Source organism: Clytia hemisphaerica, unplaced genomic scaffold (assembly GCF_902728285.1).
Source record: "Clytia hemisphaerica strain Z4C2 unplaced genomic scaffold, Clytia hemisphaerica genome assembly, whole genome shotgun sequence".
Classification (NCBI taxonomy): domain Eukaryota; kingdom Metazoa; phylum Cnidaria; class Hydrozoa; order Leptothecata; family Clytiidae; genus Clytia; species Clytia hemisphaerica.
The window spans coordinates 1,603,796-1,627,101 of NW_027103551.1; the positions used below are offsets into that span (position 1 = coordinate 1,603,796).

Consider the following 23,306-nt stretch of genomic DNA (forward strand, 5'->3'; position numbering starts at 1 on the left):
CATTCCTTCTCAACACAGAGTCAGCTTGCCTCCATATGATAACATCTTAAGATGACATATGTGTAATAATAAATTATGATGAAGAACTTGAAAAGATAAAACCTTTCTAAAAAATACAAAAGTCTGTTTAATTTTCTGTATTGTGATTCTTTTGTGTAAACTTTGCTTCAGGATTTGAAAAGGCAATTTAGATTGAATCTGATCGAAGTTTTTGGATACTTTACTAGGGAGCGGTCATTAAATATGGCATATACCAGGGTGGAAGGAATTGGACAGGGCCCGGGGTGGGATGCGCTCAAGGTAAATGATCTACCATACGTGTGGCCATTAAGGGTATATTTTTCAAGCTTCCCAAAGTGTACCGTAGTTGTCGAAATCAGCAAAGATGAGAAAAATTGCACATAAGTGTAAACTTTTGAAAATCTGACCAAATTTTGCCTGAAAATGATTTAAAACTTTCAAGAAAATTCATCGTAAGGGTCGATTTTTCGCTCAGATTTGCTCAAATTTCGCAAAATTTCCTCTACACTGGGTTAAAAGCCTACTCTCGGGTACCTAATAGCCGTCCCCTCCCCCGCTAATTAATTTTTGGGAAAATGTTTTTGAAAGTTCCCTTTTTTGTCTTAATTCTGCTGTATTACCTCCTTTTCAAACATTTTCCACCCAGGACATTTTTATTCCACCCCCCCCCCCCCCTTCCCCCCCCCCCCCCCCCCGCCCCCCCCCGCTTATTAAATTTGAAATTTTTTCCAACCCCCCCCCCCCCCCCAGAGTAATAATCTATTTAAATAAAACCTAGTTTTGGGTCGCACGTTACCTTGAGTAACACAGCTCGAATAAATGCAGCGCCTTCCGATTGAAAAACCCCATCTCGTCCTCAGAGGATAATATTTTCTCTTTGAAAACTTGGCCGCTGATACTCAGGGTAGCGCTGCACGTATGGTCGTTTTGGAATCGAGTGCCCCCCGGGCATTAAGTATGGTATATACCAGGGTGGAAGGAATTGGACAGGGATATTTAATTTATAGTGGATCCGGTGTGTGACAATGTTTGCTTTGCAAAACAAAACCTGTAAAATCCACAGATATCTAAGCCCGAAGGGCTAGATAGGCAACTTTAAGCTTTCTCCAGCAAAAAAAAGTGAAGCAAAAATTTGACTTTTTAAATTTCGTGCCGATGGATAGGATCTAGCATTTTAATTGTTTTCGGAGCGCGAGATCAAAAAACGTAGGCGGCAAACGCTATTTCACATCTCTCAAACCGGTGAAATTGCATATTTTAGTCACGTGACTTTGGTAGGAAATCCTTCCAAACCTAGGCTTCACTTTTCGATAAAAGCCGCAAATCTAGCCCTTCGGGCTTTACAGATATCTGTGGTAAAACCCCGTCCTCTATGATTCGCTCGCTATTAGTTGAGTGTAGATAGGTCCATAGCGCTGGATATCGAATTTTAATACCCGTGATACACGGTGTAATTTTCCCGCGAAACGTTCGACCAGCGTGGTCAGTCAAAACAAACATAAACCTCGCAAGCCATCACAGCACTGCCAGTCAAACACCTCTGAAATAAATCCAAATCATAGAGTTTCAAGCTAAGTAGCTGAAAGAAGATTGGAAGATAGCTGCCCCCAATAGTAAGTTAAATTTTTTAATCTGCGAACCTAGATGGGGGTTCAGTGTTCGTTTTTTTGAGGTTGCTCGATTGTCTTGGTCAAAACAATTTTGGAAAGCTAACTATCTCGAGTTAGGTACTGAAATCACCTATACTCGCACAGTTATAGACCTAACTCTTCGTACAAAAATTACAGGAAACGCATATTTGGACTTTTTACCCTATGCTGCACGCAAGCAGTTAAGCTAAAGTCTCGCAAAAGCGGGACAAAAATCAGTTTTTTGCAGTTTGCAAAAAAGAAGTTTTAACATGATGATGACATCCTAACTAATGTGACGACCTACCGTGAGATCAGGTAACTTGCATCAGTGAGGGCAAACATGCATAGCCCTCAAATGAATGACCTGTCTGGTCATTAAAATCAACTACGCAGCTTCGTTCGTAGCTCTACTCTACCATTTTTGTTTTGATTTAACTTTTGACTTGAAACTAGCGAAAAAAGTGACCCTGAATGGGACTAAAATTCCAAAATGTTCTCAAATTTTCTACTTTTTCCCCAAATTTTCCAAAAATAAGCACCCTACGAGGGACTGATTTTTCTATTTTGGTGTTTTTTGCGATCCTACCTGGGACTCGTGGAGGTTAAAAAAGGTACCCTGACCAGCGGAGCATCCCCGTAACCCACGGTTAGTGTAAAATGCAGGTCACAGGTCACAGGTCAGTAATGACATTGCAGAGGAAAATGTTTGGAAAACACAAAGAATTATCAAAAACATAATTCTCAAGCAATTTCATCCATATAAAACCATTTCAAACATCAAAATTTAACAAACCATGTGCTTTTATCGATCTTTCGCAGTTTGCGCCGTGTATAACGCAGACCAGAAAATATTTGAAACCATATTATACGTATAACAGGTATATTACATATTGTAATGTTTGTAATGTTATATGATGGTTACATATAATAAAACACATCGCTCTAAAACTACTCTCAGAGAACTCACGAGCTTCTGATTGGTGGTTTTTTTATATCCAGCCATATTGTTATCATCAAATTCGGTATGCTAAATATTTTTGGTGTTTTTCTCTTGTAAGACATGATATTTTGTGATTCTGTCAATATTTTTGTCAAAAATTGTCATTAAGTCATTAAAATAACAATTGAATGATGGAATCATCCTCCTAAAACCACTCTCTTAGGACCTCACAAGCTTCTGATTGGTGCCGTTTTATATCCATTCACACTATCAACATCACATTCTGTATTATAAATATTTTTCGTGTTTTTTGAAAGAATTGATACGGATCGAGTGATTGATAGTGTAAAACCCACCAAAGTGTAAATGTACTACTCTATAAAATATAAACGTGAGATAATGTAGAAACAACAGGAATGTTGACATTCCCACTCTTTCTTTTGTCCTAGAGAAATATATCAAAAGAATATACTAATATTAACTAAAGAATGCAGCTCCAGAGCTGTCCTTATAAGCAAACCAATGACAACAAAAACAAAGCCAGACAAACCAACTTCTATCAAAAACATATGGCGACATGCCTACTTTTACATGCCCCTATGGCAGCATTTTTATAAATGCTCCGAAAACACTTTAGTCTAGTGTTTGTAGCGTCCAGTTCTTACTAGCCACGATGGAAAGAATTAAGCGATTGCTTTCTTTGCTACCAGTTGGCGAGTCAGCAGGGATTGAAGATTCCTCTTGAAAACCTTTCACAACAAACCTTGCTTTAGGGAATGTTTCACCATTAACAGTTTTACGAGTGCAAACCCATCTGCCTGACAATGTTTCTTGGCCGACATCATCAACTTCAGTGTATGCTCCATACTTTTTCCACTTTTCAAGTTCTTGTAATTTAGCGTCTCTGAATTCATCAGGAACGGAAAAGGCTACGGAAACACAAATCTCATCTTTGGAAGGATCGATATTGCTAGATAGTTTCCACTCGTCCACCAAACTCCAATCGATCGAATAAGTTGATTCGTCACTTCTGACATTCAACCAGTTTTGATGGACTCCTCCTTTCTTTCCAGCCGGTCCTAGAACTTTAACGGTTTTCCATTGACTGGTTTCTGGACATTTGTATGACACGGTCTGGTTTCGTTTTGGCAACATAATTTGGTCAATGATAACTGGAGCAGTTTTGTGTCCGTCAGCATCTTGAACCACGTCCTCAGTTGGCTTTTCGGCAGTATTTTCAATACTTTCATCAGGGATTGGAGCTTCGGGATCAGTTTGGGTCTCAATGTTTTTTATTTCAGTTTTTTCATGTTTCTCAGAAGTCTTTGGTTCTGTTGTATACTGCAGTCTACATGGATGTACTCGACGAACAACACTTCCATGTCTTAGCATAACAACCTTTCCGTCTACTCCAATTACTGTGGCGGGTCCTTGCCATCTACGGTCATCGGGCAATTTATAAAAAACATGATCACCATATTGATACACACGATCACAATATTCACGAATGGGATGTTGTAATGCTTTCCTGAGTTTCAAGCTTGTCTGGGCATGAATGAAAGCTTTCCGAGCAGAAGCAATAGCATTTAGATGGGTAGCAATGGTTGGACTAGTTGTGACTCCTTCCAGAGCAGGCAAATCGTCATGGAGTGCTGATGGTAATCTTGGGTTTTGTCCAATGGCGAGCTGTGCTGGGGTAAAACCATGTACAAACATGCACGTGTTACGGATGGATGTGGCATATTGCAGGGCAAGAGATTCCGAGAGCTTTGGATTGTCCTCTAGCATTTTCTCCATCATAATGTCTATGGTGCAATGATTTCTCTCGTTAAGACCGTTAGCCCACGGGCTGTATGCTGCGGTATGTTTGATCGATATGCCAAATTGATTTCCAAGTTCTCTCATTTCATCATTTGCAAATTCTCCCCCGTTATCCATATGAAATGTATTTGCAGCTCCAAAAATTGGTAACCATAGTTCAATAATTTTTGAAATAACAACATGCTTTTCCTTTGATTTGACGAAATCTGCTCGAGTGTAACGCGTTACCATATCAATGAGGTATAGTATATGTTTACCGTTTCTTTCTTTGAGATCAATGCTGACAACTTCATTAAATTTCATTTTATCGGGAGTAAACAAATTACCGACAGCTGGTTTTGGAATCGATGGTTTGTAGCGTTTACACACTTCACAGTTCTTGGTGTAATTTTCAAGGATGTTCAAAAATTCCTTGTCAGGATCATTCAAGCCACTCAAGACTTTTTTCATAAATTCGAAAGTTGGATGGCAAAACTGTCGATGAATTTGTTTGGCTGCATGCGTTTTTTGCTCTCTGGACATTTCTTTGACGGAAAACATAACATCAACTACTTCAACGGGAAATCCAGGTTGAATATTAATACACCAGTGACCAGACGGAGCATTAAACAGCTCTACATTGTTCTTAACCGAATTTATTGTAATTTCTGCAGTGTCATCACCTGTATTTATCAAAACGTAACCCCTAAGAGCTCTTCAAACTGAGCAAAAAAATGTTTTATCAAATTCTCAACTTTTCTAGATCAAAAGTTATAGACGATTTTGTGGTAAAAGAGTGCTATAATTTTGCATAAATTATGCAGATTGTGGGGAAATTCAAGAAGTTTATTTCGCGTTGGTGCAATGCAACATGCTCCATCCCACCAACACAAGAATCTTGAATTTGAAATGTATGCAAAAATACAGGAACCAAAAAGCCGTGGTTGGATTTTGTTGAAAAATATGCAAAACATATGCAAGTTTACACAAAGATTAAAAAGACAACAAAGCATCTTATAAAGAAATTTTATAATCATTAGAACAATAAAAGATGGAATTTTTTAATCCAAAAAGAAATATTTACAGAACAAAAAAAGCCTTTTAGAAATTTGTTCTTAAAGACAGAGCATATTCTGTTTTCGTGCAATTATAAAATTCCACAAAGACGGAGTACACACATCAAACTTTCAAAACACGCAAACTGAAAGCAGTAATTATGACGTCACACATTCTTTCCTGTGTAAGAAAATATTAAATCCCCTATTTTGATGTATACAAGGTCAAGCCGGTTCAGATCAATATTTTGATTTGATCATTTGACGGTTCTACTCCCAGGAGAATAATTTACCGTCAGCCGATTAAGGATTATATTTGTATCTTCCCTGGTGATTTTTCAGCTTGAATTTATTTCTAATGTTATGGTTTTTGAACTGCTTGTTCTAAGAAATGAGAGAATATGATTATTTTTAATTTTCAAGAGAAGCAAATTTAATCTTTCTTCTACAAGATTACACTTTAATATAATGCCAAATTGTGCATGTAAGTTTTAAATTAATACTTTCTCTTTGCATAGGTTTTGCATATTTTCAATGCAATCTCACCACGGCAATTCGGCCACCATAATTTTTGCATACGATTCAATATTGGGGATGGAAAGGCGAAAAGGTCTATTGAATCTACACAAAAAAATTTGAAATAAATTTTTGGCAGAATGATCCTAACCCCTTCAGAACCCTTTAAAAAAATTTCCCAGCTTTGTCAGCCTGGCAAAATCTGGTTTTGAAGTCCCAAGGAACCACATAATGAGAGAATAATGGTTGAATTGTAAAAGCAAGCTCATTTTAGCTCCCAAAATTTTACAGGCAAAACTCTGAACCGATAAATAGGTAAAAATTCACCATTAAGATGAAATCAATGGAAAGGAGGTGTAAAATTCTGAGCATAAAAGTGTGCTACAAAAAGCCTTATACTCACTCAAACACACCAAGATATAAAGATCTATATGCTTTAGTGTTTAGTCAAAATTTGAAATGAATCATATACTCTATTTGAACTCCAAGTGGGTGCAATGCGATCTTGATTTTGAATATATCTGAGTTAGTGCAGAAATTGTATTTATTATGTTAGAGGTAAGTATATGGCGCATTTTTTCTTATAGATGACATATTGGAAGAGATATTACAGACAGATAGCTGAAATTAATATTTTCCCCAATCATCAAAACAAGAGATTCCATTCTTCTACCTCATCTGAAGACGAAAGCATATTAGCAATTTGTACTGAAAGAAAACTAAGGTATATTTTTTATCTGCGCTAATTATTGAATTTGAATTATTTTATTGTTTTCACCCTGTTTTCACCAGGCAAAACTTCCTTTTAAACCTACTTTACATCAATTCTATGTTCTAAAACTATTTTAACGACAAGGGGACATTCAAAAAGTATGTTCGTCCATTTTCATTTATTTTTAGACCCCCTCTCCACATCTGTTCGTTGTCTACGTGTCAATGCTACTTGTCCTATATTATATCAAAAACTGTCCTATTGTCATTTTTGGACCTACCTCCGGGTGCCCCGGTGGAGGTCCTATAAATTAACCCATGTCCGTTCGTTCGTTCGTTCGTTCGTTCGTTCGTCCGTCCGTCTGTTACCAGCTTTTCTCAGGATTGGCTCATTAGTTTTTTCTGATTTTTTGCACAATGATGCAAAATGGCAATGCCCAGAACGTGACGGAGCCCGATTTTTGAGAAAAAAATTATTTGGGCAAATTTGGGCCAAAAACTACCTAAAAATAGGGTTTTTTGGACTTTGTGCAAAATCCTGTCATTACTTTTTCCTGATTTTTTGTACAAAGATGGAGGGCAAGATTCTCTAAAGAATGGCTGTAGTGGTTTTTCCCGGAAAATTCTTATTCGCCTTAAAAAAAGGATTTTCGTATTTTGGGGGAAATTCCCTTTAACCAAATAAGAAAATATAGCTTTTAACAATGTTGACTCATTATTTTTTTCTAATATTTTGCACAATGATGCAAAATGGCAATGCCTAAAATGTGTCGGAGCCCGATTTTCGAAAAAATATATATTTGGGCGAATTTGGGCCAAAAACTGCTTAAAAATAGGGTTTTTTGGACTTTGTGCAAAATCCTGTTATTCCTTTTTTCTGATTTTTTGTACAAAGATGGAGGGCAAGATTCTCTAAAGAATGACTGAAGTGGTTTTTCCCGGGAAATTCTTATTCGCCTTAAAAGATGGATTTTCGTATTTTGGGGAAATTCCCTTTAACCAAGTAAGAAAATATAGCTTTTCTCAATGTTGACTCATAATTTTTTTCTGATTTTTTGCACAATGATGCAAAATGGCAATGCCCAAAATGTGACGAAGCCAGATTTTTAAGGAAAATTATTTTGGGCAAATTTGGGCAAAAAACAGCTTAAAAGGTTTTTTGGGCCTGAATGGTTCAAGTGATTTTCGTATTTGGGGAAATTCCTTTTTACCATTTTACATTATTCAACACACAAGCTTTATTTTTCCATTCTGAATTTTTGTACAATTATTGTCACTTTTTTCTTATTTTCATCTGATGTTAATCATTAGGTAGGTCCATTCAGCATGTTGCTTGTTTTTATAGAAGTGTGAAAGTTGTATGTATAACTTAGGTAAGAAAGTATTGTTTTGGTCATGTCTACTGAGGACTTAGTATTACTTTGTTTTCTTAGAGATAAGAACATAGCTGCAGATCCAAACTTATTTTTTGACATCGAAAGCTACGACGAAGAATTCTATATTGTCAAAACTGTTGACTCAAGCCATCACGAGGTAAGATAGATATTCAAGATCATCAGTTATTCAGTTTATTTCTTAAATTTTACAGCCTAATAATGAATTCAAAACTATTGCTGAAACAATGATTGTGAAGAAGATTTATAAATTTAGTTTAAAAAGCAACATATGTATTTCAATCCTATTGGCGGGACTCCTCAGTAGGTATACTACCTATTCTCAGGTGTATCTTTCACACTGTTTTACAAATGTATTTCATTCTTTGGTGTTAACTGGTCTAACTAAAAAAACAACCTGAGAGATTTTATGAGCGTGTTCGAAATGTCAATGATCTGTTGACTACATTTTTAGATCATTCCACCTGACCAGTGTATCTGTAAAGAAAAGAAGTCATTTGAATCAAAACCAAAACCCACTCCGACTAACGAAGAAGAGGGCGAAGAAATTCGAGAAGAAGGAGAAGTTGCAATGAACAAAACAATGAAGAAGATAAACGCATTCCAATCACACTTACACGAAAGTTGTATAGAAGAGTTGGAAGAGATGAAAAAGTTTGGGTTACCAACTTACTTTTTGAATTCACCTTGGGACAATGAACCACAAGAGGAGGAAAGAAAAACCCCTAAGGTAAAAAACTCTCATGGAAAGAATATATGTGTCATCACAAGCGACCTTAAGTACAAATATAATGGAATGTTCCAGTAAAATGAACGATACGGAACGCTAGAGAACGTTCTAAAAACGCTCTCCTGGACATTCTTGTCTTGTTGAATATTAACATTTGACACAAATGATCTTTTGCGAGCTTTCATGAACGAGCGTTCTTGGACGTTAATTTGTATCTCAAATCGCTTGTGATGACACATATTTTGTTGATTTGGTTGATGGTATTTTGTGCAGGCTCTTTGATGCAAAATACATATATTTTCATAGTTGTTTTATTTACTTATTCTCAAATTCTTACCTTTCTTAGTATCAAGAGCAGCAGACTCGAAACCCGAAGAAGAAGCGAAAAAAGAAGAAGAAATCCAACAATTCTAATGAACCTGAGAATACAAATCATCTTCATTTCAACGAAGATGAATTTAAAAATCCCCTCATTCACGAAACAGAAAATGATAATCAAGACCATACTCAACATGTTGGATTTGTTGTTGAAAATCAAGACCAGATTGTTGAAGATGAATGTCAATTTGTTGAACAGCAAGAAAGAGAAGTGGTTACAACAACTTCTGAACAGTACACAGACGAATGGTCGGATTATTTGTCAAACACACCAACGGGCTGGGATGAATATTGGACTCAATACTCTAATCAACTGGTTTGGCATGATTGGTGTCAGAAATTTAATGAAATGAAAATACAGTTTATTCAAAAGAAACAGATCGGAGGTTTTAAAGATTTTTTATTAAAAAGACGGTCACTGTTTCTGTTTTTATGCGATCGTCCAAAATACCGCTCCAGAGATAATTTTTCTTCTCCAAAAGTCGATCTTTCTCTCCCGCAAGACCGAGAGTGTAGCATATTTTGCGGTTCTTTGCAATGCGCAAGCACATGAATATTTTTCGAAAGTTGAGGGTGTTTAAATTCATTCTGCGAGGGGGGTCCGACAAAAAGCTTTGATAGGTCAAAAGTTTGACGTCACAAGAAACTGCTTGGGCAAAAATAAAAAATAAATTAAAAACCCAGGATTAAAACTTATCATTTCAGGCGACTCTTTGAAGAATTTAACGGTTGACGATGTTGATTGGAACGATGAAGCTTGGAATGAAATTTATCAATCCCATTACTGGCAATCTTTCTGCTTCTACCTGGAGGAATATAAAAAAGACAACTTGAAAGAAGGTAACAAATACATAACGAGGACCTTGATTTCGTGTTTAACTTTTAAGCTAAGAAAAGAGAAACCCCTTCAGTATTCAGCTCAAACTTCTCCTATGTTGGATCGTAGTTGGGTTAATATTATTTTAAATCGGAGCCTATTTTTCTATCCTAAATCTTTCAAGAACTTATTGGAAATTTTTCGCTTACGTCTGCTTACACACCTTTTTTATAAGAACAACTTTTTAAAAACATGAGACTCGATTCGACCAAATCCTAAGAACATAAAAAGAACAATCCCAGCCTCAGATTTAAACAGTAACAAAAAAAGCTGATTAGAGAACCCTTTAAGATCATTTAATTTTATTCAACATAATAAGCGTATTAATAACATTAAAGTCTAATAAAATCACTTAAATTAGGAGAGCTGAGCCTTAAAAATTTATTGGATCTTATAAAAAAAGCCCGTATTTTACGTTGCAGAAAAACCCCTTGTGGAAACTGGGCCAAACATCGATAATTGCGAACAATCTCCGAAATCAAACAAAGGAATGGAAGAACCAAATACTTTGATATTGACGACTGAGAATCAAGAGATCAGTGGTGACAAAACCTGCATGACAATGACTGATCATACTGAATATCAAGACGAAGCCAGGTCCGAAGACAATGTAGAATTGATCGTATCAAATTTGTTAGAAGAAATGGTGACGAAAGTGGTCAAAATCACAAAGAAATCTTCATCCTCAAAAAGTAAGAAGAAAACTCGGAAATATGAAGGCGTCGGTGCATTCTTGGAGAGGCTAAATACTTCATCAACTGTTGATGATAATGATGGTGATGAAACTAAAGATGTTGTTGGCGATTCAACGCCGCTGGATCAGTTGATGGAACAAGAAGGAGGAAACTGCTCGCCTGTTTCTGAGCAAAGTGAACATCAACCAAAAGTAACCGATGCTGAGGTAAACCCAGGGGACATTGAGGTAAACCCAGGGGACATCGAGGTAGGTTGTTTATTTTCTTCGTATACTAATCAAGATTTTTAAGATTGCCAAGGCTTACAACAGAATATTGACCCCTGCAGCGAGAAATGCATGGAGGGGGATAGTATGCGTCATATTAAAGTCCTCCTTTTCTTCCAATGTTGTTCTTACAATACATAGTTTATCGACATTTCACTTAACTAAACTCGAACACAGTCCCCTTTTTCGATATGGTTGACAAAATGTGTGTTTAAAAACAAAACTTAAACATAGTGTCCTCCCCCCCCCCCCTTTATAAAGGCGGGGGAAAACCAATTTTCCAATTTTGGATGGGTGAGGGGGGGATGAAAATTTGAATAGTAAAGGGGGGGAAGAGGGGGGAAAACATTTGGTGGGGGGGAGCGTGAAATCACTTCAACTTTATCTCAGCAACCAAGGTCAGTCCACATGATATCATGTGATTAGATCATGATTGAAAAATTCACTAGGCATAAAAACTGTACAAAAACTGAGCAGAAAAGTGAAAGTTCAGTGTTTTAAAAATCGAAGTTCAATTCTCATTCCCAAAGTGATTACTTTTTTAGCCAGAGAGAAGTACATTTTTTTGGACCTACCCCGGTGGGGTAGAGGTCCTATAAATTAACCGATGTCCGTTCGTTCGTTCGTCCGTTCGTCCGTCTGTTACCAGCTTTTCTCAGGATTGGCTCATTAGTTTTTTCTGATTTTTGGCACAATGATGTAAAATGGCAATGCCCAAAATGTGACGGAGCCCGATTTTGGAAAAAAAATTTTCTCCGGTCGAAAATGCCGGAAATATGCCGGAAAAACTGGTTTTTTGGCATTTTCTCGAGATTTTATCATTAGGTTTTTCTGATTTTTTGCTCAAAGATGCGTATTAACAATGCCCAAAACATGGCCGAGTCCGATTTTTGAGAAAAAATTTTTTCCGGCTTAAAATGCCGGAAATATGCCGGAAATCGCCGTTTTTGCAGATTTTCATTGGCTTTTTTCCTTATAATTGATTGTTTTTTCATTCAAAAACATTATTAATAGCAATGCCCACCATCAAGCATGTTTTAATTTTCAATAAAATTGATTTTTGAAGCCGGCGGAACTATTTAAAAAAATTGCCGGAACAGCCTATTTTCGCCGGAAATACAGTATTTTTTGAATTTCTCGAGCTGTACTTTATATTTTTTAATGAAATTTTGCACATTGATGCAAAATGACAATACCTAAAATGTGACGGAGCCCGATTTTCGAAAAACATTTTTTTCCGGCCGAAAATGCCGGAAATATGCCGGAAAAACCGTTTTTTTGGCAATTTCTCGAGATTTCATCATTAGTTTTTTCTGATTTTTTGCACATAGATGCGTAATAGCAATGCCCAAAACATGGCTGAGTTCGATTTTTGAGAAAAATTCTATTCTTGCCGAAAATGCCAGAAATATACCGGAAATCGCCGTTTTTGCAGATTTTCATTGGACTTTTTCCTATTATTTCTTTGTTTTTGCACGCAAAATTATTATTGATAACAATGCCAACCATCAAGCATGGTTCAATTGTCAATAAAACTGATTTTTGATGCCGGACTTTCTAAAAATCGCCGGAACAGCCGAATATCGCCGGAAAAACGATTTTTCTTGAATTTCTCGAGCTGTATTTTTTCATGAAATTTTACAGACTGATAAAAAATGGCAATACCTAAAATGTGACGGAGCCTGATTTTTGAAGGAAAAAAATTTCGGCCAAAAATGCCGATAATATGCCGTCAAAACCGGTTTGTTGCCATTTTCTCGAGATTTCATTAATCGTTTTTCCTGATTTTTGCATGAAGATGTGTCCTAAGTGTGGCCGATTCGGATTTTTGAGAATCATGTTTTTCCGGCTGAAAATGCCGGAAGTGTGCCGGAAATCGCCGTTTTTGCAGATTTGAATTGGGCTTTTTCCATATATTTCTTTGTTTTTTCACTTAAAAAAATTATTGATAACAATGACACCATCAAGCATGATTCAATTGTCAACAAAACTTTTGCAAATTTGCAACCGGAACTTTCTATTTCTTTTTTCCCTAAACCCCTCCCCCCCATCAAATATCAATGATGAAATTTAATGCATTTTCGCTAACTGCTATATTTTCTTAATGATTGTTTTTCTCCTTATTGCTATCTAAGTTTCATCATCAGGTAGGTCCATTCAGCATATTGCTTGTTTCATTTGTATTTCAGAAAGAGGAAAGAAGAGAAAGTTTGATTGAGTTTTGTTTTGAGTGATATTTGAAAATGACTGATTTTTTTAAAAAAAGAAAGAAGAGAAAAAAGTAGTTTTGATTTTATTTAGGATTTTAATTTTTCATTTCATTGTTGTTTTAAGTCTGCTTTTCTAAGCATGTTTGTTTACAATAACCCATTTTTGTTCTATTTTGTCTAGTATTCCTTTTGCAGCAAGATTTTACGTTTGTGTCAGGTTGAAATTTGAGAAATTTATATGGTATATGGGGGGAACTGATATTTTCAGAATTTTCTGGGCGGAAAGCAAAAGAGAGGGGGAAAACTAAAAAACTGAAAAGTCATAGGGGGGAAAAAGAGGGAGAAGATTTAAGAAAATCAAGAATTTGGTGGGGGGAACAAACCCTGGAGGACACAATGTTAAAAATGGTTCTTCAATTTTTGAGACAGAACATTTGTTTTAGTACAAAAACTTAATATTTTCAATTCAAAAACTTCTTTCAGATGGCGGATAGTATAGAAACAACGGACCATCACGCTTCGGATTTAACAGAACAAATACCTTTCGATTATTCATTATTTGGACTTTCAAGTAACCGTAACAAAAGAAAACATTCACCGTTATTCAAAAGAGCTGAAACCTGGTATTTACCGCCTTATTCGGGGAAACGAAAACGGGTTACTTTTACGGACGAAAACACCGACACGGAAAGTTTATCTATGAACTTGGATTCGACAAAAGATATAGGATCTTCTTTGGAATCAGACAAGAGTCGTTCCTTAGAATCGAAACCGTTCTTCAAAAACGTTTCGAAATTTTTGAGGACTATTAAAGATAAAATTACGAAAACTTTCAAGATAAGTAATAACAACCAGGCCAAGTCTGATTCTCTATCGAACCATACCGAGACTAACGAACTCAAAGAAGAAACACCTGAAACAGACCTCCCTCCTCCTAAGCGTAAATCTAGGCGGACCTTCTATCACGAACACATTCCTGATGAAATAGTGGACCAGTTCGGTAAGGAAATCGGGAAATACTGGGCTCAACGTTACCGATATTTTTCCCGATATGACGAAGGTATACAGCTTGACCGCGAGGGTTGGTTTTCAGTGACACCGGAAAAGATAGCGGAACACATTGCGGAAAGATGTCAATCTGATGTCGTTGTGGATGCATTCTGCGGCGTCGGTGGCAACGCTATACAGTTTGCGTTTACGTGTCATCACGTTATTGCGATTGATATTGATCCCGTACGTCTAGAATGCGCCCGTCACAATGCACGCGTTTACGGCGTCGAGGATCGTATATCGTTTATATTAGGCGATTTCTTTCAATTAGCACCTTACCTAAAAGCAGATGTTGTTTTCCTATCACCTCCATGGGGCGGTCCAGATTATATCTCAGCGGACGTTTTCGATATTGAAACAATGATGTTACCGGTGGGAGGTACGGAACTATTCCGGTATGCATCAATGATAACCGGGAATGTGGCAATGTTCTTACCAAGGAATGTTGATGTAGAGCAAGTCATCGCATTAACTGAACCGGGTCGTAAAGTTGAAATCGAGAAAAACTTGTTGAACAACAAAGTGAAAACTATCATGGTTTACTATGGTGATTTAGTATCTAATATGACTTGACTCGATAGTGTGTCTTTCTAGTTATTGCTCGACTCGATAAATCTCATTCAAATTCTTTCTTGTTACTCTCGTGTACCCAATAGTAATAATCGGAAGTTAAAAAATATCTTGTTGTAAATAATCTTAACCTTTCCAGCACGCTGTTTTTTATATTTTCACGCTGTCTACGCGCAACTTTTTTTGAGAAAACGCGGGGTTTGGGAAATTTGCCATAATTCAAGAACTAGAAATCTTTTGGCAAAAAGTAAACTATCCCTGAAAAGCTAATTAAGTTTTGCAGCTTTTAGGTTGGGTACAAGTTCAATTAAAGTATTCTAACTTAAATGGTAGCTTTACATACACCAATGCTTTTTTCCTCATTTTTCGACAATGTCACTTTTTTGGCATTTTTCACTTTCTATGCAAAAAATAGTGGGGGAAAGTTAATTATTAAATCTATTTTATCAATATATACTTACTCATGAAGCCATATACCAAAAATTAGCATCCAAAAACAATTCTACTGGTCACAAGGGCTTTTCAAACATTGTTCACTTTTCTCCAAAATCAGTGTTTTTCCGTCTGCCATCTTGAATCAGTGTTTTTATTTGAAAAGTGCTGACTCACACCGTGATCATAACATTACATCATTATATATCAACGGAAAGCTTAGACTCTCTACTTTCTTTTTCTTTATTTTTCAACGATCAGAAAGCAAGCCAATTAAAGATATTGCGCGAGAAAGACATGCCTATCAAATTGCGTATATGTACGGCATTCGGAACGTCTCAAGGACGTATATGTACGGCATTCGGGTTCAAAAGGTTAAGTTAACAAAATGAATCGGTAGGTAAAGATTAAATTAAAAAGTCTTGTTATCCCGTGAAATGTTTAAGGGACTTAATGCTTGAGGTTTTTTTTATTTTCTCTAAAAATTTGCTTAGTCTCATAATCCTAAATTCAGGCAGATTCAGGCTAAAATCAGGAGAAAATTGTTTTTGAAGGATACTATTTTTGAAAGTCCATATACGTGAGAGACGTTCCTAAAGAGGTCCCAGTGGTTAACAAGAAATTTGGCAAGCTCAGGGGTGTTTATGAGGTATCGCTGATGTAGTAGAGGGCATTTTGTAAAATCGCTCGACTGTTTTGTTAGAAGCACTTGTTATACATTTTTGGAAAGCTAAGGGGTAGCGGAATCGAAATTACTATGTTTCCAATTTTTTTTCGGACACTTTGGTGTGATTTTCGGACAAATATGACGGTCTCAGGCAAAAATCATAGTGTTAAAAATTAATGAAAATTTTAGCTCGAGAAAACGGAGACCTGTTGTATATTTTTGGAAAGCTCTCAAAAAATAAGATTAGAGATATATTGCAAGTGTAGGTGATTTCTGTACCTAACTCGAGATATTAACCCTTGAAAACCGTGTTTTTCAGCCAGAAACAGCTATTTTGTCCATTTTTGCGCTTTTTGAAGCTCAATATTTCGAGTTAGGTACTGAAATCACCTATACTTGCAATATATCTCTAATCCTAATTTTTTGAGAGCTTTCCAAAAATATACAACAGGTCTCCGTTTTCTCGAGCTAAAATTTTCATTAATTTTTAACCCTATGATTTTTGCCTGAGACCGTCATATTTGTTCGAAAATCACACCAAAGTGTCCGAAAAAAAATTGGAAACATATTAATTTCGATTCCCCTACCCCTTAGCTTTCCAAAAATGTATAACAAGTGCTTCTAACAAAACAGTCAAGCGATTCCAAAAAATCGAACAAAATTCCCCCTACTAATGGTATAAAGACCTCTTTGTACCCCTGTGTCACAGACCCGGTGGACCCCCGCCCCGGTGGAAAAATAGGCCAAAAAATCGTCCCCGGTGAAAAATTCCCTACATTTTCAACCCCACTGGGAAATTGCCCTTTGATTCTATCCCCATTGAAAATTGAATGGAAAAAAATTGGACTCCAAAACCATCCCCACTGAAATTTTTGAGCTGGAAACAATATGTAGATTTTCTATCCCCATTGGAATTTCGATAGAAATTTTCATCCCCACTGAGAAAAAAGATTCCACTGGGGCACTGAAACAGGGGTGTCTCTTTGTATCTCAATTATTCTTAATAATGAACTTCCGTACAATTAACTTCACGGTTTATACTTTCCACTTTTTAGACAATTTTTAAAACATGCTAACGCAACATTTAATTCTATTTTTGAGCCATTTGTTTGTATTATTTTAGGTATCGGATATATAATATTTATTTTTATGATGTGTGCTTTTTTTTGTAGAATTTTTTATTGGTATAGAGCTTTTTATTATACATTTTGACCTTGCTTCTTATTACATATTATAGATTTTATCATATTTACTGAAGACTTAAAAGAGACAGAATAGATACTCCAGGGGATTAAGGCGGGGTCAAAATGCTTGCAACGTTACAAATCATTTTCATAAGCTTATTTTGGGCTCAAACGAAGCGTATGACTAAGTAGAATAAGATTCAGTCTAGGCAGATGTTTTTTTATGTAGAAATTTTGAAATTCCAATAACTTTTGATAGAATCGTCAAAATAATTTCAAATTTTGACCAAAGATACATTTTAATAATGTTTCAAGATTAAAAAAAAATTTTATTGAAATTTGATGACGTCATCACTTTACGGCCAAAAAACTGAAATCCTTAAAATATGCTGACGTCATCAAGGTTTTAAAAATCTTTTGAAATATTTTGAAAATTTGCATTGAAATGCATGAAATTATTTTGATGATTCTATCAAAAGTTATTACAATTTCAATTTTTATGACGTCATCAAATTATCGCAAAATTGAGGATTTTTGTGAATTACGCAAAATTTCAAAATAAAAAAATATCTGCCTAGACTGAATCTTATTCTACTTAGTTATACGCTTCGTTTGAGCCCAAAATGAGCTTATGAAAATGATTTGTAACATTGCAAGAATTTTTACCTCCACGAACCCGCCTTATTCCCCTGGAGTACTAATTAATGGACCAGTTACTCGAGAAAAACACACAATTTTATTAAAGGTTTTATTTTTACATAAGTGTTCCCATTTCATATCAGACACATATTTCATATCAGGACAGTGTCTGGCTATTGTTATATTATGCTAATATAAGCAAAAATATGATGAGTAAGCAAACTATATTACTGTTATTTAAAAACAAAACGTTTAAGGCAGGGTTTTTCACAAATGTTCATAGGCACCTCTCGACTTTTCAGGCTGTTTTGAGGGTGGTCCTGACGAGGATGGATAGGGGTAAAGATTTTTAGCCTAATTCCTCATCTCAAAAACATCCTGCCAATTTTTCTCACGAATTCTACGCAGTGTCAATTTCCGCAAATATCGTCAAATATAAACTTGTATAAAACAACCTTGGGATGAAATATTTTTTGATATGATTTTCATTCTTTTTACAGAAATACTTTAAGAAAAATAATAAATAGTTTTGAAATATCATCTATCGATTATTAACAAAGATGCATTTGTTGGCTTTCAAACACAATCCATTGGTTTTGTGAACTTGGAATCAAACTAATCCAGTCAAAATCTGAGGTATATATTTTTTCTTTTGTCAACTGATTTTCATTTTTGCCTTAAATAATTTTCGCGGAAAGAGTTTTCGTGGTTTTTAGTTGTGTTCCGTGAAATGCGATTCTCATTAAAATCTATAAAATTCCTTTATCTCGCACTATGGAAATTAATCTCTTACATCAGAAGATCTAGATCAAGTGATTTAGATTTTCTTAGAGGCGACCAATCTTGTAAAATAAGAGTTGAATAGAGTGTACTATGCAAGCATGTGCTAAATTTCTTCTACAATCTCTTCTTTCGATTTACAAATGATAAATGAAATGACTAATTGCTTATAAAATGTGAAATTGCAAAACATTACATATAGTGTTTTATCATAGTGCTTTTTTTCTATATTTGTGGCGGTCAATTTTCACTCGGCGGTACACTGACTTGTGCTTGGTTTTGCTAATCCGCTTTCATCATTGCCACCAAATTTTCCGTAAGCAAATTCCGCTTTGTACGGCACTTCGCTTTGTTTTAGCATCTCGAATGTAGGTGAGCAAGTTGAATCACAACCAGAAAGATCTTTGAAGGTATCTTTCTCAATACAAGCTTCAAACGAGTTTACACGGTTTTCAGCTTTCGACACATCTTTGCCATTGACGCATGTCTTGAAAGAGGTTTCACATTCTGAGGAACATTTCTCGGTCATTCCCCAACATCCCATTTGCCAGTAAACTGTATTTCGTGGATTCTTGTGACCACCAGCGATGGTGCCATCATCTGATGGTTTGAATCTCAACATTCGAGCATCGTGTCCTTCATCTTTGGCAACGTTGTACATATTCAATGTGGTCGATTCTGTTTCAGAGTTGGATCTCGATGATGCAATGTAATCGTTGTTATAGTCAGCAATGCAGTCAATCATTGGCTTCTTTGGTTGATAGCATGGATAGATAGGCCAGTATTTGCAGTCGGTGCATTCGATACAGTTTCTGCCATCCTCAGCATACGAGATAGCAGAGCATTTGGCTTGCTTTCCAGGGAGATTGATTCCGTCGTCCGATTTAAACGCAAGTCCACTGCCACCTTGCCAGATACCAGTGACCCTGTCAGAATGGCAGAATCCAATATAAGCTGAGAACATGGAGTTTTGAGAGAATCCTTCAGTGTAGATTCGGTTGACATCAAATTTATCAGGATGACTGTCGATATATTCGAAAACCTTATTGACATAAGCAATGTCTTTGCTGTCATCTTCGGAGCAAGGCATTCGTACAGTATCATTGACAATCCCATTATTACCAAAGGTCCAACCACCATCTGGAGTTGATAATCCGATCCGAGCAAATCCATACCGAGCAGCTGCAACGTTATCACCAGTCCCTGTATTCGTCATTCCAATACTCATCAATCTATCTTTGCCATAACACTGACTTGTAATAACAACTGGTACTGGTTTACCTTCAAAACCCTCTGGCCGATACACAGTAAAACATCTTGTTTGAGTATCAATTTTGAAGACGTATGTTTCGAATGGTGCCTCACCACATTCGCAATGTTCTTTGTTATCACTTGTACATTCTTCAATCAAGCTATCAATACCACTACCAGATCCAGCAGGTTCTTCCGTCTTTTCGGTAGGGATTTCGGTAGTTTTGACAGGGGCTTCGGTAGTTTTGACAGGGGCTTCGGTTGTTTTGACAGGGGCTACGGTTGTTTTGACAGGGGCTTCGGTGGGTTTAACAGGGGCTTCGGTGGTTTTAACAGGTGCTTCAGAAGTTTGGCCAGACCCACCTGAGCCTCCATCACCTAAAATATTCATTATAGAAGATTATAGATTACAACATTTATTATAAAACCAGCAAAAGTCATCTACTCTTTTATTATCATGTAAAATAAACGGTTAATTTTTATTCAGAACTTCACTCGTTATAAAAAAACAAGACTAACTCGAACAAATCAGATATGGAATATAGTGAAGTTGTATGCACTGAAGAAAATACAAACTATGACAATCTATAACAAAAACCCAATATACATTAAGGTAGAAAGAAGCAAGAATAACTCTGACGACAAAACCAGAAATGGAAAGAAATGGAGTATTTCACATACAGTGTCCGCATGTCTTCTTGCAATTGTCCAATAGAAATTTTCCTTTATTACATCTTCTTTCCCATTTGACAGGATTTGTTTCTTTCTCTTTGGCTTCTGCGCATGCTTGCGGCTTGACATCGGCACATTCGGGTGTTTCTGTGGGTGGCGGTGCTTCGGTCTTTGGTGGTGCTACGGTGACTGGCGGCTCTTCAGTTACTCCACCGGATCCGCTGTCACCTTAAAATTGTGTAATTATTAAGTGATTTTCAATACATAAGTTAACCTAAAACTACAGGTCGAAAAAGCGAAAGAATAAGCACTTCTTCATGACTTCAGATTGTCTGATGATCAGTTTTTTAGCCTGATCGGTTCTTGTTTTTCTATAATACCTTATCGGAGAAAACTTCGTCGGGGAAAAAATATTCGTCACTTGGCCAAAATTTTGTCACTTTTCCCCGTCGAAGGTATTTCCTTTTTCCTGTAATTGAAGGAAAGCTATGAATAATAATATTATTTCTTTTCAAACGTAAGTTCCTTAATCGAAAGATAACTTTTTCCAACAAAATTCTCCTTCACTTAACTTTAACTCCAAGGAAAAGGAAGAATTTCGAAAAAGTTGGTTTGTTCTGAAATTATTAACTGTTCGTGGAAAGAAAAATAAATGTCTTCGACCCAACTTCCAATACTATTTTATATAAGAGCCAGTAAATTCGGCTGTTCTTAATTTTTCTAATAAGCGGGGGATGGAATAAGAGGGGGGGGTAATTTTAAGACAGAATTTTTTTTAACTGATATCGATTTCAACAACAAAAAAGAAAGTTTAACAAAAAAAGAGCACGTAAAATATGAACCGGCAATACTAACAAAAAGGAAAATTTTAACAAGTTTAAGGTCTATCTACACTATAATAAAATATTGAATTATTCGAATTTTATTTGCCGGAGGGGGTCTTAATAAGAGCGGGGGGATGGATTTTTTTCTCTTAACAATTAGCGGGGGGACGTCTATTCGGGAGACAAGAGTAGCAACGCATCATGTTATTTGTGTATTTGATTAAAATCCACATTTTAAACAGGGGGGCACGCAGCTACTACAAGACATGATGTGTAGTGAGTGCTTTTTCAACACTTTTTTTCAGGACCACCACCCTTTGCAGTTACTACACCTTGGTAGTAACTGTTTTCAGAAAAGATTTCCAGGTACCACCCCTGTTTTTGAGTGATATCATCAAAAACATGCTCGAAATTACCCTAAATTGCGATTATTTTTAGACCTAAAGCCATTTTTGTGCTAGATTTTCTTTTAATTTACTTGGTTAACAGCTGTTGAGAACATTTTAATGATAATTAGGGAAAGCATTATTTCAAAGTTGGGTCTGAGAAAAAAAAATTTTTGTCCATTTATAACAAAAATATTTTTTTAACAAAGAATTTTTTCACAAAAAAATTCATTTTTTGTGAAAAATTTTGGAAGTTCTTTAAAAAGAATTAAAATATAAGCACTTACTACACCAAAAGTGCTAGTTTTAGTGTTTGGCACCACCCCCAAACAGCAGTTACTACACTATGTAGTAACTGTTTTCAAAACTTCTGAATACAGTACCACCACGGTAGTAAGTGTCATACTGTCTTGTAGTAACTGCGTCCCCCCTGTTTTAAAGAAGTATTTCTAGGACTTATTTTGTTGTTATTTGGCCTGACTTCATCAAGAAGGTTTTGAATGAATCGACAGAAGAAACAGACCAGTCAGATCATCACATTCGTTGCAACCCTTTAGAATAGAGTGTAGTGCTGGTAGAATAGTTGTTCTATTACTCATATCTAAGGACTCTTCTGAGTTCTACTCATAGAGGTCACAAGGCGATAAAACTTGAATTACCCATTGAAAGAGAGTTTCTCTACCCACATTAGCTTTCATTTTCTACATTACATTTTTACTTGAGACAGGATTTTAACTTACAGAAGTTACAAGACTTTTTGCAATGTGACTGAAGGTATGGCTTGGTTGCACAATTCTCTTCCCACTCATCTCCATCTCTCTCTTTCCAGTCTCCACATTTCGACTGTTTATCCTCACAAGATTCTTCGTCACTGCTAATGACAACTAAAAAGTTAAAAATGCATAAGTGATTTTAAAGGTGAAAAGCATGGAACTTTTGAGCACTAAACCATAGAGATTTAATTAATTTTATAGTTGGACATGGATCATTCAGGCTCATTACTGCAACTCAATCACCGGTGTACTACAGTCTGTGATCTGAAGCATTGCACTTTGGTTGGGAAGTGAAAACAACTTAAAAACATGAAACACCCATACCTTCTCTGTTCAAATCGTCAAGAATACGATTCGTTCTTTTCAAAACATTTTCAATTCGTTCCAACTTCGTGATTCTTCTGTTTTCAACGACTACAGCAATGACCAAACAGAACGTCAAACAGACCTTCAACAAACCCATGCTTATGCAACCGGGGCTGTTAAGAAGTCTACAATTCTCAGCTAAACTGAACAAGAGCTAGATTCCTTTTGCAAGTTCTAGCAGTCAACCAGAGTCGAATGTTTAGCTGTTTCACCAGCTTATATCAAGATCGTTTGTGTGAGCTGTTGTTATTTTTCTAAACTTTTATACAAGATCTCCATATGATTATCTTGGTATTACTTCACCCTGCTTCACCACAATTGTATAGGATCTATTTTAATTCCCGGAGGAGGTGTCTTGTACTCCTACACTACTAAAGTCTCTACGAGGAAGAATGTGTAGATTCATTTTTGTATTTGATTGAATTTGTTATTCTCTCTCCCACAGAGCTTTATTTTTTCCTAATCTGTAATCTTACGATACCACCTAT

The 23,306-nt window shown here is 36.2% G+C and overlaps 3 protein-coding genes across 4 annotated transcripts; 1 reads left to right on the forward strand and 2 right to left on the reverse strand.

Annotated features, from left to right (window-relative positions):
- Positions 1–1,487: 1,487 nt before the first annotated feature.
- On the forward strand, positions 1,488–14,968 carry LOC136800242 (trimethylguanosine synthase-like). Of its 2 annotated transcripts, none has more exons than XM_067056863.1 (8): positions 1,488–1,634; positions 6,551–6,687; positions 8,108–8,207; positions 8,523–8,798; positions 9,145–9,562; positions 9,882–10,016; positions 10,476–10,996; positions 13,708–14,968. In XM_067056863.1, exons 2-8 carry the CDS (start codon positions 6,551–6,553, stop codon positions 14,845–14,847), a joined length of 2,727 nt encoding a protein of 908 aa, XP_066912964.1. In that variant the 5' UTR covers positions 1,488–1,634; the 3' UTR covers positions 14,848–14,968. The 2 variants fall into 2 exon arrangements, with proteins under 2 accessions (XP_066912964.1, XP_066912965.1); XM_067056864.1 differs by having other exon boundaries at positions 1,489–1,634; positions 10,476–10,954.
- On the reverse strand, positions 3,226–4,935 carry LOC136800101 (uncharacterized). The gene has a single exon (XM_067056711.1). The coding sequence runs from the start codon at positions 4,933–4,935 to the stop codon at positions 3,226–3,228; it is 1,710 nt and encodes a 569-aa protein (XP_066912812.1).
- A 3,667-nt stretch (positions 14,969–18,635) lies between the features above and the next one.
- LOC136800236 (uncharacterized) lies at positions 18,636–23,066 on the reverse strand. Its single transcript, XM_067056856.1, has 4 exons — positions 22,777–23,066; positions 22,420–22,563; positions 20,479–20,697; positions 18,636–20,175 (listed from the first exon to the last, which is right to left on the reverse strand). Exons 1-4 carry the CDS (start codon positions 22,913–22,915, stop codon positions 18,794–18,796), a joined length of 1,884 nt encoding a protein of 627 aa, XP_066912957.1. The 5' UTR covers positions 22,916–23,066; the 3' UTR covers positions 18,636–18,793.
- Positions 23,067–23,306: the final 240 nt, after the last annotated feature.